A 17,561-nucleotide genomic window follows, 5' to 3' on the forward strand; every position below is an offset into this window, starting at 1 on the left:
AGAAATAGACTTAGTTCATAAGATTAGAATCAAAATAGAAAGCAGATGCTAATGAATGCTGTTATTTTAAAGGCAAAACCTTTTAGAACACCAACAATACAGAGCATCACACCATTGTCTGGAGCTCCAGGTCTGTCCTACAACAGCTGAAATGATTTGGTTTTGTGGTAACTAATATCCTTCTTAGTATATAAAGTAGAATACCAGAAAATTGATCAATATTATTTTTATAATTGTAAAAAACTCTTTTTAGATATTTTAATTTTTTGTTTCTTTGACAGTTTAAGAAATATGTGTAATTTTATTTTGTTCTTATTCTCCCAAATCGTCCTCTTTAATCCCTCTCCCCTCCCATTAACACTCTCTTCTTCCCCATTAATCCTCATCTATTGTCAGGCCTTTAAAATAAAATCTCATTGAGCTAAATTAGAGGTGCTTGCATGGGTAGAAATTTATTTACCATGGAATAAGCAACTTGCCAGTGGCTATCCCAGTGACAAACTTTACTCCATCTCCCAGCAACCATTAGCTGACATTAGCTGCTCTAGGAGGCGCGGAATCTCATATGTCCTTCCCCGATCAAAGATGATGCATTGACAGGCTCAGTCTTGTGCAGGAAACCACAGCCACTGTGAATTCATGAATGAAAAGAGCATGTCATATCCACAAGGCAGTGTTTCATAGCCTTCCTATCCATTCTTCTGCTCGTATATTCTTTCAGCCTCCTCTTTCACAAGGTTCCGTGAGCCTTGAATGGGGAAGTTTAGATGTCCTTGAGGCTGGGCACCTAGTAGTCACTTGTTCTTAGTAATTTTGCAGAGGTTAATGCATCTTTGCATTAACCACTGCCCATTATGATAAGAAATTTCTGTGATTGAGACTTTAAACTGTACTAACCTATAGAAACAAATATAACTATTTTTAGTTGGCATCTCGACATGCTGTCTGTACATTTAGCATACTCATAGTGGTGGAATACACACTAGGGGCTATGTTCCTAGCCATAGGCTTTTGGCCAGGTTTCCAGTATCAGATATGAAATTCCTCCAGTGGAGCTGGTTAGAAAGTCATTGTTACTCCTATAATGCTCATGCCACTATTGTATCAATGGGCGCATCTTGCCTACTGTTTGGTTATAAAATATTATTTTCAAAGGCTGAATCTTAAAATGCTACAATGTATTTAATTTTTAACTCGTTGACAATATGATCATATTAGTTTATAATCTCACTGAAATATGTGATAATGCCCTTGTCTATAAACTGGACAATTGTAGGTACCAATTGTTTCCTAGAATTTTTGTGCTAGGTTAGAGTGGTGGCACATACCTGGAATCACAGAAGTCAGGAGGTGAAAGAAGGAGTTATCTTGAATTTGAAGCCAGTCTAGGAGATTACGTAGCAACATCTTGTCTAAAAAATTATATGAAAAATAAAGCAAACTTTAAGCTTTTTCTCAATTCTTTGAATTGTGTGATTAAACTTTGTTAAGTTTGCTGAACATTTGTAATTTTATTTTATATATGGCTTGTTTACCTTCTTGAATTAATTTTTTTGAAAGGCTCTTGCTATGAAGACCAGGCTGGCCTTGAACTTGGGGCAATCTTCCTGCCTCTGCCTCTTGAGTGCTAGGGTTATATGCATACCACAATGTCCAGCTCCCTGACTTAACTTAGAGCTAGTCATCCTTTTCAATATTAAATAAGTTTTAAGACTTCTTTGGATTTGAATGAACTTAAACATATGTCATATATGTGGAAGATATATTTTGAACTTATTATTTGCTTTGATATTTCATTAGTAATTTTTATGTCAAATTTCAACTTTTTATTATCAAGTCTATTGACTTTAATCTTTATTTTTTCATTTATATGCTATAAAACATTCCACCTTCCTGATTATTATAAAAATTTCAAATAGCGTTTTTTTTATTAAATTTTATTTTCAAGGTAGGGTCTCACTATAGCCCAGGGTGACCTGGAATTCACTATGTAGTCTCAGGGTGGCCTCAAACTCAGGCAGTCCTCCTACCTCTGCCTCCTGAGTGCTGGGACTAAAGGTGTGTGCCACAATGCCCAGCTTCAAATAGTTTTTATGGTTTAATTTCTTGTATTAGATTTTCAAATAAATTGCCTGTTGATTCAAGCAGTATTGTATTCAATAATTCATTTCTGTTGTTGATGGTATGTCTCACTTATCTATGCTTAGACAAATTCATATTTTATTGTATTTATTAGAAGTTTCAGTCCAATGCTGAAGACAGATATGTGTCTGGATTCTGGTTTTATTGGGATCATCTCTAGTATTTTGGAATGAAGGATATGTATAGATATTTTTACACAGAACCACTTTTTTGCTTTTTTCTTTTTTTTTAGGTACAATAATAACAATCCAAGGCAGAATCTTCACTGATGTCTATGGAAGTAATATTGCACTAAGCTCAAACGGGAGAAATGTTAGGATTTTGAGGTAATTTTTATTGTGGAAATATATTCCTATAACTCGTGGATAAGATTTGAAATTACAAAAGTTATGAGCTTTTAGTGATATTGATACCCACTATAGTGATATTTTAAATGACTATAACTGACATTGAGTGAGAGTCACAGATATTAGTGATACCTAGTATAATTTGATGAGTCTATTCAGGGTTTTTCAAGTCATATTGTGGAAAGTAAAAACAGACTACTGTTTGATTGATTGACATGAAGCAATGGTCAATATGCAATTAAATTTCTAATTTTCTCATTTGGCAGAATTCTTTCTTCTTGTGATAGACTTTGTTAACAGAAAGCACATGGGGACAAGTCCTATACTAACTGAGTTATAATTATGAAATTTTATTAATCGAGGATGTTGCTACTTAATCTGCTTCATTTTGCATATTAAAATACCTAATGTTTGGAACTCATATAGCTCTAAGTTTCAGGCCAGAAGAAGAACCTAGTGATCCTTACACAAATTTGGTAGTTTTTCTACTGCCCTGTGCTAGATGAGAGAGAACTGAATCTAGATCCACTCAACAACTCATGAGCAGGGCAGGGATACAGTTTGGATTCCTCTCTTTGCCAGCTGTGGGGCAGATTATCACACTGACTATTTATATAGCATAAAAAAACAATTATCAACATTTTAAACTTGAAACTGAAAATGTCACTAGGGCATTCTCCAGTAATATAGGTGGCATTATCTCAGCCCTTCTTTAGAAGACCAAAATCTGTTTGTTTCCTACTGACAGAAATATACCTGTATCATGACTTTCAGGATGCTTCATGCTCATTAAATACTTGTAAAAATAGGTTGACAGATGAATAATTCAGACTGAAACTGGAAGTTTTTTTTAAATACTAAAAGGATATAATATCATATATATGCATATATGATTTTCTAAAACAGCAATTTGAAAAGTCTTACTAAGTGAAAAAAAATGACTTATCTGGCTTACTATGAGGTAAAATTTTTAATTAAGTCACAGTTGTATGCAGCTATAACAGTTTGGTATTGTTCATATTGATTGTCTATGTACAACAAAATAATTACTAGAAAAATAAATCTTATGTACACAAATAGTATAAGCAAAGATTTTATCTGACTCATCATAGTTGAATGTTATAGTTTATAGTCAAAGATGGCATTTTCTAGCCGAGCGTGGTGGTGCACGCCTTTAATCCCAGCACTCGGGAGGCAGAGGTAGGAGGATTGCTGAGAGTTCGAGGCCACCCTGAGAATACATGGTGAATCCAGGTCAACCTGAGCTACAGTGAGACCCTACCTTAGAAACCAAAAAAAAAAAAAAAAAAAAAGACATTTTCTCATTTATCCTTTCCAACAACAACAATAATAATAGCAATAATAATAATAATACATTTCAAAAAGAAAGACATTCCTTTCTTTTTTTAAATTGCATTGCTTTTATTATGCATATATTCACTGCTTATTATACAAGAAAGTTTGACTCCAAGAAGAAGGAACATCTTTGGGAAGTTCTTCCCTATTCAACCCATAACCCACTTTAACATTCTTTCCCTTGCCGCCTCTTTTTTCTCCTGATTCCTTGTCAGTGACTCCCCACCTTGCAGAGACCTAATACTAGATCAGCTCCGCGAAGTGCCTGGGACCCTCACAGCTATCAGGCTCCTGATGTTTTGAGTGCCTGAACTGTACCCTTGTCAGTGCCTTTCCTACCCCACACCTTCACTAGGTCCCTCAAGACCCACCTCTACATTCTGCCTGCAACTCAACAAATATCTATTCTTTTTTTTTTAATTTATTAGTTTTCTATTCAGCAAATACAGGCAGTTTGGTACCATTATTAGGCTCATCCATGACCTACCCCCTCCCCATTGGCCCCTCCTTTTGAGGTATATGGGTCATGCCTTGTGGAGTTAGCCCACAGTTATTGGTACAATAAATGTCTCTGCATATCCTGACCCAACAAGTGGCTCTGACATTCTTTCTGCCCCCTCTTCCACAAAATATCCCTGAGCCATGTTGGGTTCAATTTTGGTCTGCTTCAGTGATGAGGTGTTGGGGGCCTCTGAGGCTCTGGCTCTCTGATTTGGTGAGAGTTGATTTTTCTCTGTGTTGGTCTCCTTCCCCCTTGTGCTGGTATCTGGCTCATCAGGAAAAGAGCACCGTTGCTTGTTTCGCTAATTTTCCTTAGTTTCCGCCAGGGCCCTTTTGAGGTATGATGGGGTGGCTCTCTCCTTAGGATCTCCATCTATCTGAAAAAGAGAAGCAGATTCTCCAACGGAGAGTAAGTTAGTTCCAGAACAAATGAAATGACCCTTACTTTTTTTAATAGAGATTTTAATAGGTGTAGGCCCTCTTGTAGCCCATGATTGATGGTAGCTTGATATTGGAGAGAGGGTTTATGTTTGGATATGATTCTGACTTGTTTCCCAGCTCCAGCTATGGGTCCTGTACCACTGAGGGGATCAGTTAGCCAAATCAAGAGCAGTTGGTTCCCCACCATGGCTGTGTGCCACTTTGGCACTTGTGTGGGCATCACAATGGGTTATTTGTTGCTAAGTAGGTTAGACCATGAGTTGCTTGGAGAGATATTGGTTATTTCCCCCAGTCGCCCATGTAGCACCTTCTGGCACTAGATGCGCTGACTGTCTGGTGACTGATTCTCTTCCAGCTTTCAGCCATGCCATTCCATTTTACCTGTCAGCTGCATATGGTGTCTTCAGCAATAGGGTCTTACCACTAACCTTTGGTGGGTCATCAAGTACTCTGACAGAAATCTGTCATTCTTTTAGGAAAGCCTGTAGGTTTCTCTGATCAAAAGCTCATTGTGGATGATAGCCCCATACTGGGAGTCACAGGTCAGTGCCCACTAAGAAAATGAGGAAGAATATACCTAATATACAAGAGTTAGGGATGAGAAAGAGAGAGAGAGAGGAGAGGGAGAGGGAGGGAGGGCAGATGTAGAAGGTTTAGGTTAGATTGATCCTACCCTCTCCAGTGTCTTGTGTTTCAGGTGTTTGTTATAAGGGCCTGGTGAGGGTTCAACCATTTGGTCTGCCTTTTAGGAATTAGAATTTTATGGTACCATTGCCGTTTGGGTCTAAATTACTGTTTCCCACCCCTTCTATTCCTTTCTTACCCACTATAACTAGAATTATTTCTGTGTCATACCAAATGATCAATGAAGCTTATTTTTATACAATCACAAAATCACTTAGAAAGGAGCTCAGCGATCAGGCTACCCAACCTGTATACTCTGGGGATTGTGTACTCTCAGAATTTACATCTGAGATATAATAGCTACTCAGAGGCATTTTTTTCCCCTCACCTATGAATGAGAGGAAGAGCCATTCTTAGACGCTTGTTTATCACATTTCCATCATGTTAATCATGACACACAGGACCCCCCTCAAGGCAGAATATACTTCCATGTGCAGAATATACTAAGCAGGAAGCCAGGGGATTTCTGCTTCTCAGATCTTGTCCCTTCATCCAGTGTTACAAAATCAGACTAGGTAAGTTTATGAAGGACATGGAACCAAGTAGAGAACCTACTGCTTATTAACAAGTTTTTGATATAAAACAGCTACATCATACAGTAGCAATGAGCATATCATGATGTATAGTGAATGTCTAAGGAATGAGTGATGGATAATAACTGATTACAAAAAGAATACAAAGTGGTCATTGAGTTTGGTAGGTGGAATGGCATTTTGAAATAAAGTATTAAATATAAGTCTTTTTTAATTGAAATATTTATGCAGGGTTTATATTGGAGGCATGCCCTGTGAACTGCTTGTTCCACAATCTGATGATTTGTGAGTAATTAATATGATTTTCTTTGTAAAAATAGTAATGGTATTAAGTGGTAATCATTAACAATACTACATAGCTAAATCCATTATTGGACAGAATATGCTATACTATTGCAGGCAATAAATTAGTATTTATGTAGCCAGCTGCTTCCTACCTCATATCCACCACTGCTTATAATTTAGCATGATATTACTTAGGCTATTATGAGGAAAATGCTTTGAGAAATACCTTTGTCAAATAAATATTTCACTTGATAGCCTTTTAAACTCTCTAACATTAATGTTAAGATAAATACCAAGTTCCATTACAAATTATTTTATCGGTAAATCAATTTTATTTTAATATCCACAGTAAAGCCTGAAAATCATTTTCATTTTATAAAAATTAAAAACATACCAATAGTTTCTATATGGAAACCTATTGTGAAATTAGTAAGATTTTTTTTAAAGGAAGATAATACTTAAATATTTCATGTGACTATAACCTATACTATGACACATTTACATTGCTAGGTACGGTCTAAAGCTAGATCATCCAAACGGAGACATGGGTTTTATGGTTTGTAAGATAACTGGAACTTACATTGGTAAGTGTTGGCTATCTTTCTTCAGAATTGCTACAGAAAACTGATCTTATTTGAATTCCAGACCTTTCTTGCTTTATTTTTTTTCTTCTCTTCCTTATCTTCTTTTTGCTTTATGAAAACAGTATAATTATTTTCTTAATTTTTGCATTTACCACAAATTTTAAGTTTATTTGGTGTTCTTTCTGCCCTTAGAGGATTTGTGACTAATTTTGACATACTTTTCCTTTATTTTTCATAGTTGTTTACCTCTTTTGTTCTGTATATTCCAGATACACTGGTGTTTTTCTTTCTAGAATAAGCTCCCTTCCCTTGTCTTAGTTCATTTATAAATATTCTATCCTGAAAATTTCAGATAAAATGTCAGTCTTCAGAAAATCTTTTTTTGACCCTGTTTCACATTCTCAGAGCTCACTTTTCCTCTTTGATAGCCTTCTCCCAGTATTTATTCTTCCTTTCATTGTTCTTGACTGATTGTATTCACCAGGAGAAAGCATGTTCTGTTCAGAAGACACAACTGTGTGGTTTCACTGAATCTTGATCTGTGGCTGAGGGGCTGCACTATTCAATGACTGATAAATGAATGAAAGAAATTTCAGTGCAACATGGCTACATGTCACTTTCTGATTCTTTTGTAATCATATTTTGTCAGATTTTCTAGTTAATGTCAATATATCCAAATATTACATGCTTCTTAAATATAGTTCCTTTCTCAATTTTTTTTGAAATTTTATATGTCAGGTACAGTTTTCATTTTATGCTTTTCTCTGATTTTTTAATCACCTTTTAAATGTAATTGTTCTCTTGTGATTAGGAATTTAATTGATTGTGTATTTTAATTAATTCCAGGTCATCACAATGTCAGCTTCATCTTAGATAGTGATTATGGAAGGTAAGCCATTCTGTAAATGATAATTTACATAATTGATTCAACTGAGTAAATAAATATGTGTTTGCTTTGTACTGTAAATGCAGAGTCCTTGTCCATATTAACATTTAAAGTCTGTAACTCCCTTTTGCTCATAGCTTCACACACGTGACCTTTCCATTGTTGGGGCCTAGCACTAACTAAAACAACAGAAAAAGAAACTTTAATTATGATATGGAAGGAGTAGTATTTTATATTGTATAGCTCTTCTGTTTTAATTGTAATTCTTTTGATAAATAAATTGATTCAATTTGGAATTGTATTGTTTTAAGAATTAAAAAACTCATGATCAATATTTCCTGATAAAGACTTAAAAAAAGATATCCATGAATAGAAAGTTGAAAAGATGGTGTTTATAGTTTTCAATTGTGCATCTTAAGACCAAGGTTGATAACTTGTATTTTTATTTTAGTAAAACCAGAACTTATTATATATGTCCTACATTTTTGTTGCAACAAGAAAGAGATTGGTATGTTCATAGAAAAAAAATCAAAATATGCATATCTCAACATGTATTGGAAAGCTTATATTATAGAAAATAATGAAAACTTAGGGCATATGTGATGTGATGTTGTGCCCACTGGCAACACAAGAGGAATGTTAAATAATTTCCCAAGAATATTCAACCAGTAAGACCAGTGACAGTATGCAAATCCATACGGTCTAACTCCAGGGTCTCAGCATGCCATTCCAGAACTCTGTTATGATTCACAGAAGGTTTGGGCCATGAGTACCATGTCTCATCAGTACTTAACATTCTGATCCAAAATTCTTCCCAAGTAGGATGGATGCACTCTTGGGAACATTTGCAAATGTGTGTGTGGGCAGCATCTCCTGATTGTCACAGTAATTGAGTATGCTAATGATTTTAGTGGGCAGGACCGCAATGTGCCAAACCTAAATGAATTGCTCTGCCCAAAATGCCATAGTGTCTTTCATAATGAAAATGAGCTAGTTGACAGACATCCAAATAAATTATACTATTTAGTATCCAACACTAATATAGCTATAGCAAATCAAATGACACAATAGGTCTGTTTATTTCTTTTTTTTTTTACTCTCTGAATAAAGGCTCCTTTTGTTGGAGTTTGAATATAAAACTAAACTCAATGTAGATGCTGTTACTTCTGTTGTCATAGATGCAAGCGGTGGTTGGAGTTTGTTCCCCTCTGCATGGAATTAAAATTCCAGTTGGACCAACATCCATTTTCATTATATTTAAAGATCATCTAGTTCTAGATATATAGAAGCAAGAGTTTTATGAAGAAATGATGTATGGTGTAGCAGTTACAGCCTCGTTGCTTGGATAAAACACCTGACCAGAAGCCGTTTATGGAAGGAAAGGCTTCTCATTTTGAGAAGTTTCATCATGGTATGGAAAGCATGGTGTGAAAAGACAGCTCTCTGGACATTTTGTCACATCAGCTGGGAGGAAGCAGCCATAACGAGCTAGCTAGAGCTGACAGGAGGTTGGATTATAACATTGTAAGGCCTGTCCCCAGTGATCCAACTCCTCTACCAAAGGCTCCATCAGCTGCAGATCAATTATGATGCTTAATCAAACGCACATGATGATAGGAGGGACAAATTACATTCAACGCCCACAACTAGATTTGATACTTTATTATAAACCAATAGTGAGCTGAACTCACACTGTGAAGCATAGTGTAATTCAAGAACAAGTCAGAGTGGAGGATAGGTAAATGTGTTAGAACATGCCTTTGTGGTTGACATGAGGCAAAGGACCAAGACAGCTGCTCTCCGCAAGGACAGGCCTACTAATCAGTAACTTTTAAGACTGGGCAATAGATTTTTTCTCCCCCAAAGGATTAGAAAATTGTGGAAATATCAGCATTTATGTTTTAAATGATTTATAGAACTATATACTGTTCTATTATGTTCCTAATTTCATTCTTCTTCAGGTAAAACATAATGGCTTCTTTTGCTCTGAGTCTTTATGAAAAGTATTAATTGCCAAATCCTTCATATTCCAATCCTCTCATTAAATAACCATCCTTAAACTAGACAGTGTGAGTGATCAGGGCTGACTTACGATTGTTCATTATGAATCAATCTACTGCATCACCCGACTCAGAAACTTCCTTTACAAATACCAACCTAGGCCAGGCATGAAAGCTGACACCTGGAACCTTACTTCTCAAGAGGTTGAGATAGCAGGATTGTGAGACTTTGAGGCAAGCCTGAGCTACGTAGGGAAGCTGGCTTGGGCTACAAAGCAGGACCCTGTTTCAAAACACATAAAAAAGTAACTTTTTTAAACTAGCAAATTCACATAATGTAGGTAAGAAAATTGTATTAAACTATTAATTCTGTGATCTTGATTATAATGCCTTTTTCCCCTGTAAAGCTAATGGCTAGAGCTAGGCTTGGTAGTATATAACTATAATCCCAGTATTTGAGAGGCTCAGACAGGAGAATTGCCACAAGTTTAGCTTGGGCTATATAGCAAGACTCTGTCTCAAACAAACATCAAAAATCTAACTAACTAATAAAGTCAGGGACTAAATTTTTGTATTAATGTTTCATAATTGAGATTACTATGATTTTTATAAGAGGTCTTAGAAATTTAAGATAGCTATTAAAATACTCTATTTGGTATAAAAAGCCCTGGGTTTAAGATTACATGGTATTTTAGCCAGGCGTAATGGTGCGCACCTTTAATCCCAGGGCTTGAGAGGCAGTAGGAGGTTGGCAGAGTTTGAGACCATCCTGAGACTAAATAGTGAATTCCAGGTTAGCCTAGGCTACAGCAAGACTCAACTTAAAAAAAAAAAAAAAAGATTACATGTATTTAAAAATGTTAAATAATTGTATAAATTATAAAATTCACAATTTACAAGTTTCAATAGCATTCCTGAGTATCCTATGAAGCGATTAAAAACATTGTGAGTGTCAGCTCTCTGTGGCTTATAATACCAACCTTTTATCCACTATTTCCCCAAGTTCAAACCACAGCTGCTCCAAACTGATAAGGTTCAGATGAGGCTGTCTTAATTGAGAAATGTCTAGTCATTAGCAATAAATTAGCAAAAATTACCCCAGTGTCATCTAAAATAAATTACATTCAAATTTTATTTCAGGAGTCAGTTAGTCCACTAACTTGAGATGCAGAATTAATTTTTGAAACATGAGATCTGAGAAGATATAGTATTGCTGATGTTTCATATGTCTGGGAATCAACTGAAAGACATCTAACAAAAACATGCAATCTAGTGTACATTTCTTAGACAACCAGTTTAACATTAAGTATTTTCCAGGACACTTTCATGTTGAAACGTGCATTGTCAAGTCTACATTAGATTTACAGGAGAATTCATTGTTTGTCTCAGCCACAGACTCACCTTTTCTATTTAGACTCTGGTTCATTATATTATATATATATCATATATATATATATTATATATATTATGATTGCGGTGAATGGGCTTTGAATCTGAAAATTCTTATGTGAATTTCTTAATTTTTATCATAATGAATTTTATTGAAGTAATTAAGAGAATAGCATTAATTTTTAGGATTCTTTCTCTGTGACTTTCTAGGTTATGAGAGTGTATAGCTATCAAAAATATGCACAAATATTAAAGCTCTGAGTTTATGAAGGATGAGTTAAACCTGGTGGATTAGTATTAATTTTCTCTGCTCCATTTCTACCATCACAGAAACCAGTGGGTTAAAGAGGAGTATTGTGTAACTCACAGGTCAGAAGCCAGGGCTCTGGAATCAGGTAGCCTAGGCTCAGTTTCCAGTTCTGCCACTTATTGGTTTTGTTTACTTGAATAAGATATTTCTACCTCATGTGGTTGATGCAGAGTTCAAATGGTATAAAAAAAAATTCTTAGCTAAATTGCCTTAGAACCTAGGAAAACTGAGAAGACTCAGTGGAGTATCAGCCAAAGAGCTCCCCTGTATAAAGGAGAGTCCTCTTAGCTAGTTTTGTTCTATTTTTTTTTCTCAAAGTTTCCTAAAGTCAACTTCACTAAGGAATATTTGCATATAATAAACGATAGATGTTTCAAGTATGCAGTTAAGTAAATTTTGGCAAATTATATGTGTGTGTGTGTGTGTGTGTGTGTGTGTGTATTCAACAACCAAATCAAGGTCTGTCTTGCTACTTTGTAAGTCATGACATGATTTCTATTACAATAGCAACAAAACAGACAATTAAATACTAAAATGAAGTCACTTTTTGAAATAGTTTACTTATTTGACTGTGTGTGTGTGGGGGCACATGACGGTTTCTTGCTACTCCAACAGAACTCCAGATGCAGGCAGCAGATTGTGCATCTGGCTTTATGTGGGTAGTGAGGAATTCAACCTGGGGCAGAAAGTTTTGTAAGCAAGCATAAGAGTAATTTCTTTAAAAAATATTTTATTTATTTATTTGTAAGTGGAGATAGATAGGGAGAGAGAGAGAGAGAGAGAGAGAGAGGAGAGAATGGGCACGGCAGGGCCTCCAGCCACTGCAAATAAACTCCAGATGCATAAGCTACCTTGTGCATCTGGCTTATGTGGGTACTGAGGAGTCAATCCTGGTCTGTAGGCTTCACAGAAAAATGTCTTAACTGGGCCGGAGAGATGGCTTAGCGGTTAAGCGCTTGCCTGTGAAGCCTTAAGAACCCCGGTTCGAGGCTCGGTTCCCCAGGTCCCACATTAGCCAGATGCACAAGGGGGGGGGTGCATGCGTCTGGAGTTCGTTTGCAGAGGCTGGAAGCCCTGGCGCGCCCATTCTCTCTCTCTCCCTCTATCTGTCTTTCTCTCTGTGTCTGTCTCTCTCAAATATATAAATAAATAAATAAAATTAAAAAAAAAAGAAAAATGTCTTAACTGCTAAGTCCCATAAGAGCCATTTCTAAAAGACAATTTAATTTTTAACAGGAGTTTCCCAGAAAAAATGGCATATTTTGTTTCTTCTCTACATAAAATTTCAATGTTTCAGACATATGCAGGTATGTTACATTTCTCTTATTTTTATGTGTGTCAGTTTAAACCACAGCCAGTACTCTCAGATTTATGCTATCATTGTGGGCTAAAGGAATCTTCTGAAAAATTGTCACTTAATTATTTCAAAGTCACCTGAGATTGACAGCATAGCAGAATGTCAGAAGTAAATACGAAGGCTCTTGGGAGCACTGCAGTTCTTCCCAGGTCAAGAATGTTGGATTTCAAGGAAGTTAAAAATATGAAAAAAAAAACTTGAAGTCTTTAAATTGACTTATTGAAAAATATAAATTTCTTTCAAATTTATTCTATGTAACATTCAACTGCAATAATAATACACAAATATTTGTTATAACTAGTAAAGATTAGTAAAAATTTACCATATATCACAGTGAATTCTTTTTACAATATATTTAAACCTGTTATGTAAGCACATTAAAAAGTCTAACCATAGTTAAATGTATTTATTATTTGAGAAAATGTAAGTATATGATGTTGGTCCAAAGTCAGGCATAGTGACTCATGCCTTTAATCAGGAGACTTGAGGTGAGTTCGAAGCCGGCCTGGGTTACATAATGAGTACCAGGCCAACCAGGGATACAAAACAAAACTTTGTCTCAAAAAGACAAAAAAAAAAAAAAAAAAAGAAAAAAGAAAAGTTGGTATACAAACATAGGATACATTCTTCAAAAGCCTGTGGGAGGGCTGGAGAGATGGCTTAGTGGTTAAGCGCTTACCTGTGAAGCCTAAGGACCCCGGTTCAAGGCTCGGTTCCCCAGGTCCCACGTTAACCAGATGCACAAGGGGGCGCACACATCTGGAGTTCGTTTGCAGTGGCTGGAAGCCCTGGCTCTCTCTCTACCTCTATCTGTCTTTCTCTCTATGTCTGTCGCTCTCAAATAAATAAATAAATAATGAACAAAAAAAATTAAAAAAAAAAGCCTGTGGGAGAAAAGGTGGCTTTATTTTAATTCTGTTTTTGTTTTCTGTTGTCTATGTTTAACTCAGGTTTTCTTTACTTTCATGATCCTCTGCTTACCATTATCTCTTCAGTACCAGCCTTGTCCCCACCTAACCCAGGTCTTTGTCAAAGCCGTGCCTATTGGTCTCTGCACAACTGCATCAGCAATTACAACAAAACACCCAATTTATTCATTGGTCATCCCCTTTAGCTGCTATGATGCTAGGTAATATTAGGTGCTACAGCTAAGTAATAGGGAACGCTTTTTTAAATGAAGCACTTGGATCTATGTGTGACATTCACGACATTTTACTTAATGTGCTTTCCTCCCCAGAGGTCACGAGGATTTCACCTTCAAAAGGAAGCGTTCAAGGAGGCACCACCTTGACAATAAGTGGCCGGTTCTTTGATCAGACAGATCTCCCAGTGAGAGTGCTAGTTGGAGGTATATTTTCATGACTTCGAATGTACTGCTTCATAAGAACAAACTCTGCCTGTTCTTTAACAATACATAAGGGAAACAAAATAGTCTTCATAGTGATTGTCTTTAGTTAGAAGCCTAGTGTTTTCACATTGGCATTTGGTTCTGGGGCGTGGTGTCCTTCCCCATGCAATTTTCCAGGGAGGGCCCCTCCTTGTAGCCCTGTGTGGCTAGGGCTTGAGCTCTGAGGGTGGCAGCAGAAGGCATTGGAAATAGTCTTCTGGCTGCCATCCAAGGCTCCATGCCACAGTTCAGGACACACCTACTTTCTATATGGTACTCTCTTGAATATCCTACTTTTACCGCTGTTTCACTACTAAGGAGAAAACTTTAATTAGTATTTTGAAATACTCTCCTCATACATGTACTCTGGTAGCTGTGTATTAGTAATGAGTGATGTACTGGAAGCAGAATTAATTAATTAATACATTGTTTGATTTTAAACTCACGCAGGGTTTGCTTCATAGTCATATATCACTTTTATGTCTTGTCTGATCTATTAAGGATAAACTATTATGCAGCTCAAAACAGAGCTTGAGATCTATGTAATAGATATCCATTTATAGTCAGGGGACAGGATGTCTGCCCATGTATGGGCACACACATTTTCTGCTATAGTCCTCTTTTCAGATACTTTCAACCTTAAAAGGAATCTGCCAAAGCGGATAACCAGCAATTTCATCTAACATGTACATGGAGATTTCTATTCCCTTTGAATCCTGCTGGTCATTTGAATAAAAAAATTAGCTCTGGTCCATAAGATTTTTAAACTTACATGATTATTGTTTATTATGTGCATGTGTGTGTTATAACTGTTTGTGTATATGGGTGTGGGTAAACATGAGGGAGTATGTGTGTGTCTGTGTGTGGGGGTGGGTGGGTGGGTACATGCACACACATGTGGAGGCCACAGGTTGATTTCAAGTGTTTTCTTCTATTGTTCTATTGTATGCACATGTATAGCATGTATAGTATGTATGGTATGGTACGTGGTATGTGCACATGAAAATTTAAGTACACATGACCTATGTGCATGTGTCTAGAGGCAGGCCAGCGTATGATGTCCTGTGTCATTCTCTGTAGCTCATCTGCAAATTTCTTTGAGGAAGAGTCTCTCCCTGAACCCTGAGCTACAGTTGTTGCAAGCTCCAGTGATTCTTAGATCTCAGATCTCATTTTGACCAAGTCCAGCAGTTTACATAGATGCTGGAGACTTAAACCAGGAGGTCTCAGGCCGTCAGATCCACTCAAGCCCTCGTGCTTGCATAATAAGCACTCTTAATCACTAAGCCATCTCCCCAGCTCTTCCACCTTATTTTCAGAGACAGTCTCTCACTGAACCTGGATGCCTTAGGCTGGATGAGCTAGGCAGTGAGCTCTGGGATCTTTGTGTCTTTGCCTCTGCAGCACCAGTATCGCAGGCACACATCATGCTTCTGGCTTTTACTTGGGTACTGGGATTTAAAGTCAGGTCCTGTTGTTTGTGCAGCAAGCACTTTACCCACAGAGTCCCCTCACCAGTCCAATCGATATATTATGACTAGATTTTACATATTAAATATTAAAATCAGTGACATCAAATACTATCAGTTTAGATAGTATGCTCACAATATGATATTGTGCATATTTTGATTATAATTGGCATGCTGAGAAGATATCTATTTTCGATCATATTTTATTTCCATTAATGTGGAAACCAGATTTGCACTTGAAATCCTTAATTATTTATTCAGACTAATGATATATTTGTGAGTTTACTTTGTTCCCACTGAAAAGGGGATCTTGGGTTAATATGCTATTAAATTGCTATTTGCTAATCCAATTGTTTTTGCATCTGCAAGGCATCCAATAGAGTTGAGAAGTGATCTCGAAGTTTACATATTCCAGGTCACAAAATACAACTTGTCAAATGTGCTTATGACCACTTTCCTTGACCTTACTTTTAATAGATTGTGATTGCTGTCTCTACCAATACTCACTGAGGGCTGGCTTTCCATGAGACATGTGGGGTCCCAAAGTACAGACCCTTTTATCAAGTCTAACTGTGTTTATGTAGTAGTTCTAATTGTTCTTCCTTAGACCCTTGTCTGTTTTGAGTTCAGTCTGCTTGTAAAAATACCATTTAAAAGTTATTGTTCTTTTCGATTTCATTTGAGACAACTTGGATTAAAGCACTGTTTTCCTAGCTATGTGCACTAGACAGTCATCTAACTCTACCAACCCTGAGCATCCTTCATGTTCTGTTCTGCATCTTTTCACTGGGGAACATTTGAGTCTTCATTTGGACCCAGAAGTAACATGTTTGATAAAGATATGGTTTGATTAAATTATTTATATTTTTGTCTTGGAAGTTATGAAATTTCTCTTAGACTTGTAATATTTCCAGGATGCTGTCTACACTGGTAGAAGTAAGACAGTTAGTTCACAATCTGCCTTATTGGAGACTATGAAGGATATAAAAGCCCAACTTCCCAGCACTCGGGAGGCAGACATAAGAGGATAGCTGTGAGTTCGAGGCCACCCTGAGACTACATAGTGAATTTCAGGTCAGCCTGAGCTAGAGTGGGACCTTACCTCAAAAAACCAAGAGAGAGAGAAAGAGAGAGAGAGAAAATCCCAACTTTGCTAATTGATCATGTAAATCAATTTTAATTTTAAAAATCATTCCAGATAGGCTGGTGTGATTTACAGACTAAAGCTTCATTTTTAACAGTTTTGCATGTGACTTCTGTATAGGTCAAGCCTGTGATGTTTTGAATGTAACAGAACATACTATTTTCTGCAAGACACCTCCCAAACCTCAGATTCTCAAAACTGTATATCCAGGTAAGTTATCATAAGTGAGAGTATTTTCAGAAAAAGAAAGTTATTAATATATATCATTGGATAAGAAACATTGTTTGTAGTTCTTAGGTTGTGCAGTAAACATGATAAATTTCCTCTAAGCTTTGAAGTTTATGTTTTTCTGGATTATATTAAAATAGCTGCATTCATACTGCACCAATAGAGATAAATTTAGCCTAAATTCTGACACTGTATTGAAAATAGCATCTCTATTGAGAAAGTTTTATAGTACATGTATTTTATTCAATTATGATTACTTAATATTGGCATAATCTATGTGGAAAATTTTAAATACCTTTTCTGCTTAAAAATAAGTAAATTGGAGTTGAGGAGATACTTTGGTAGTTAAAAGTGTTTGCTTAAAAAGCCTGTCAGCCCAGGTTCAACTCTCCAGCCACCCACAAAAGGCTGGACAGGCATTTGTTTTTAGTGGCAAGAGATCTTTGGCATACCATACACACACATTCATAAGTAACACCCCCCCCACACACACACTCAAATAAAAATTTAAAACATTG

General features: G+C 36.4%; 1 protein-coding gene across 1 annotated transcript in view; it reads left to right on the plus strand.

Moving 5' to 3' along the window:
* Pkhd1l1 (PKHD1 like 1) overlaps positions 1 to 17,561 on the plus strand; it is a 196,807-nt gene that overhangs the window by 16,615 nt on the left and 162,631 nt on the right. Inside the window, exons 5-12 of the mRNA XM_045144474.1 lie at positions 73 to 130; positions 2,375 to 2,468; positions 6,236 to 6,289; positions 6,800 to 6,873; positions 7,720 to 7,762; positions 12,695 to 12,765; positions 14,053 to 14,163; positions 16,936 to 17,025. Coding sequence (XP_045000409.1) covers positions 73 to 130; positions 2,375 to 2,468; positions 6,236 to 6,289; positions 6,800 to 6,873; positions 7,720 to 7,762; positions 12,695 to 12,765; positions 14,053 to 14,163; positions 16,936 to 17,025 — 595 coding nt within the window. The remainder of the gene's footprint in view (positions 1 to 72; positions 131 to 2,374; positions 2,469 to 6,235; positions 6,290 to 6,799; positions 6,874 to 7,719; positions 7,763 to 12,694; positions 12,766 to 14,052; positions 14,164 to 16,935; positions 17,026 to 17,561) is intronic.

The sequence above is a fragment of the Jaculus jaculus genome, chromosome 2 (genome assembly GCF_020740685.1).
Source record: "Jaculus jaculus isolate mJacJac1 chromosome 2, mJacJac1.mat.Y.cur, whole genome shotgun sequence".
Classification (NCBI taxonomy): Eukaryota; Metazoa; Chordata; class Mammalia; order Rodentia; family Dipodidae; genus Jaculus; species Jaculus jaculus.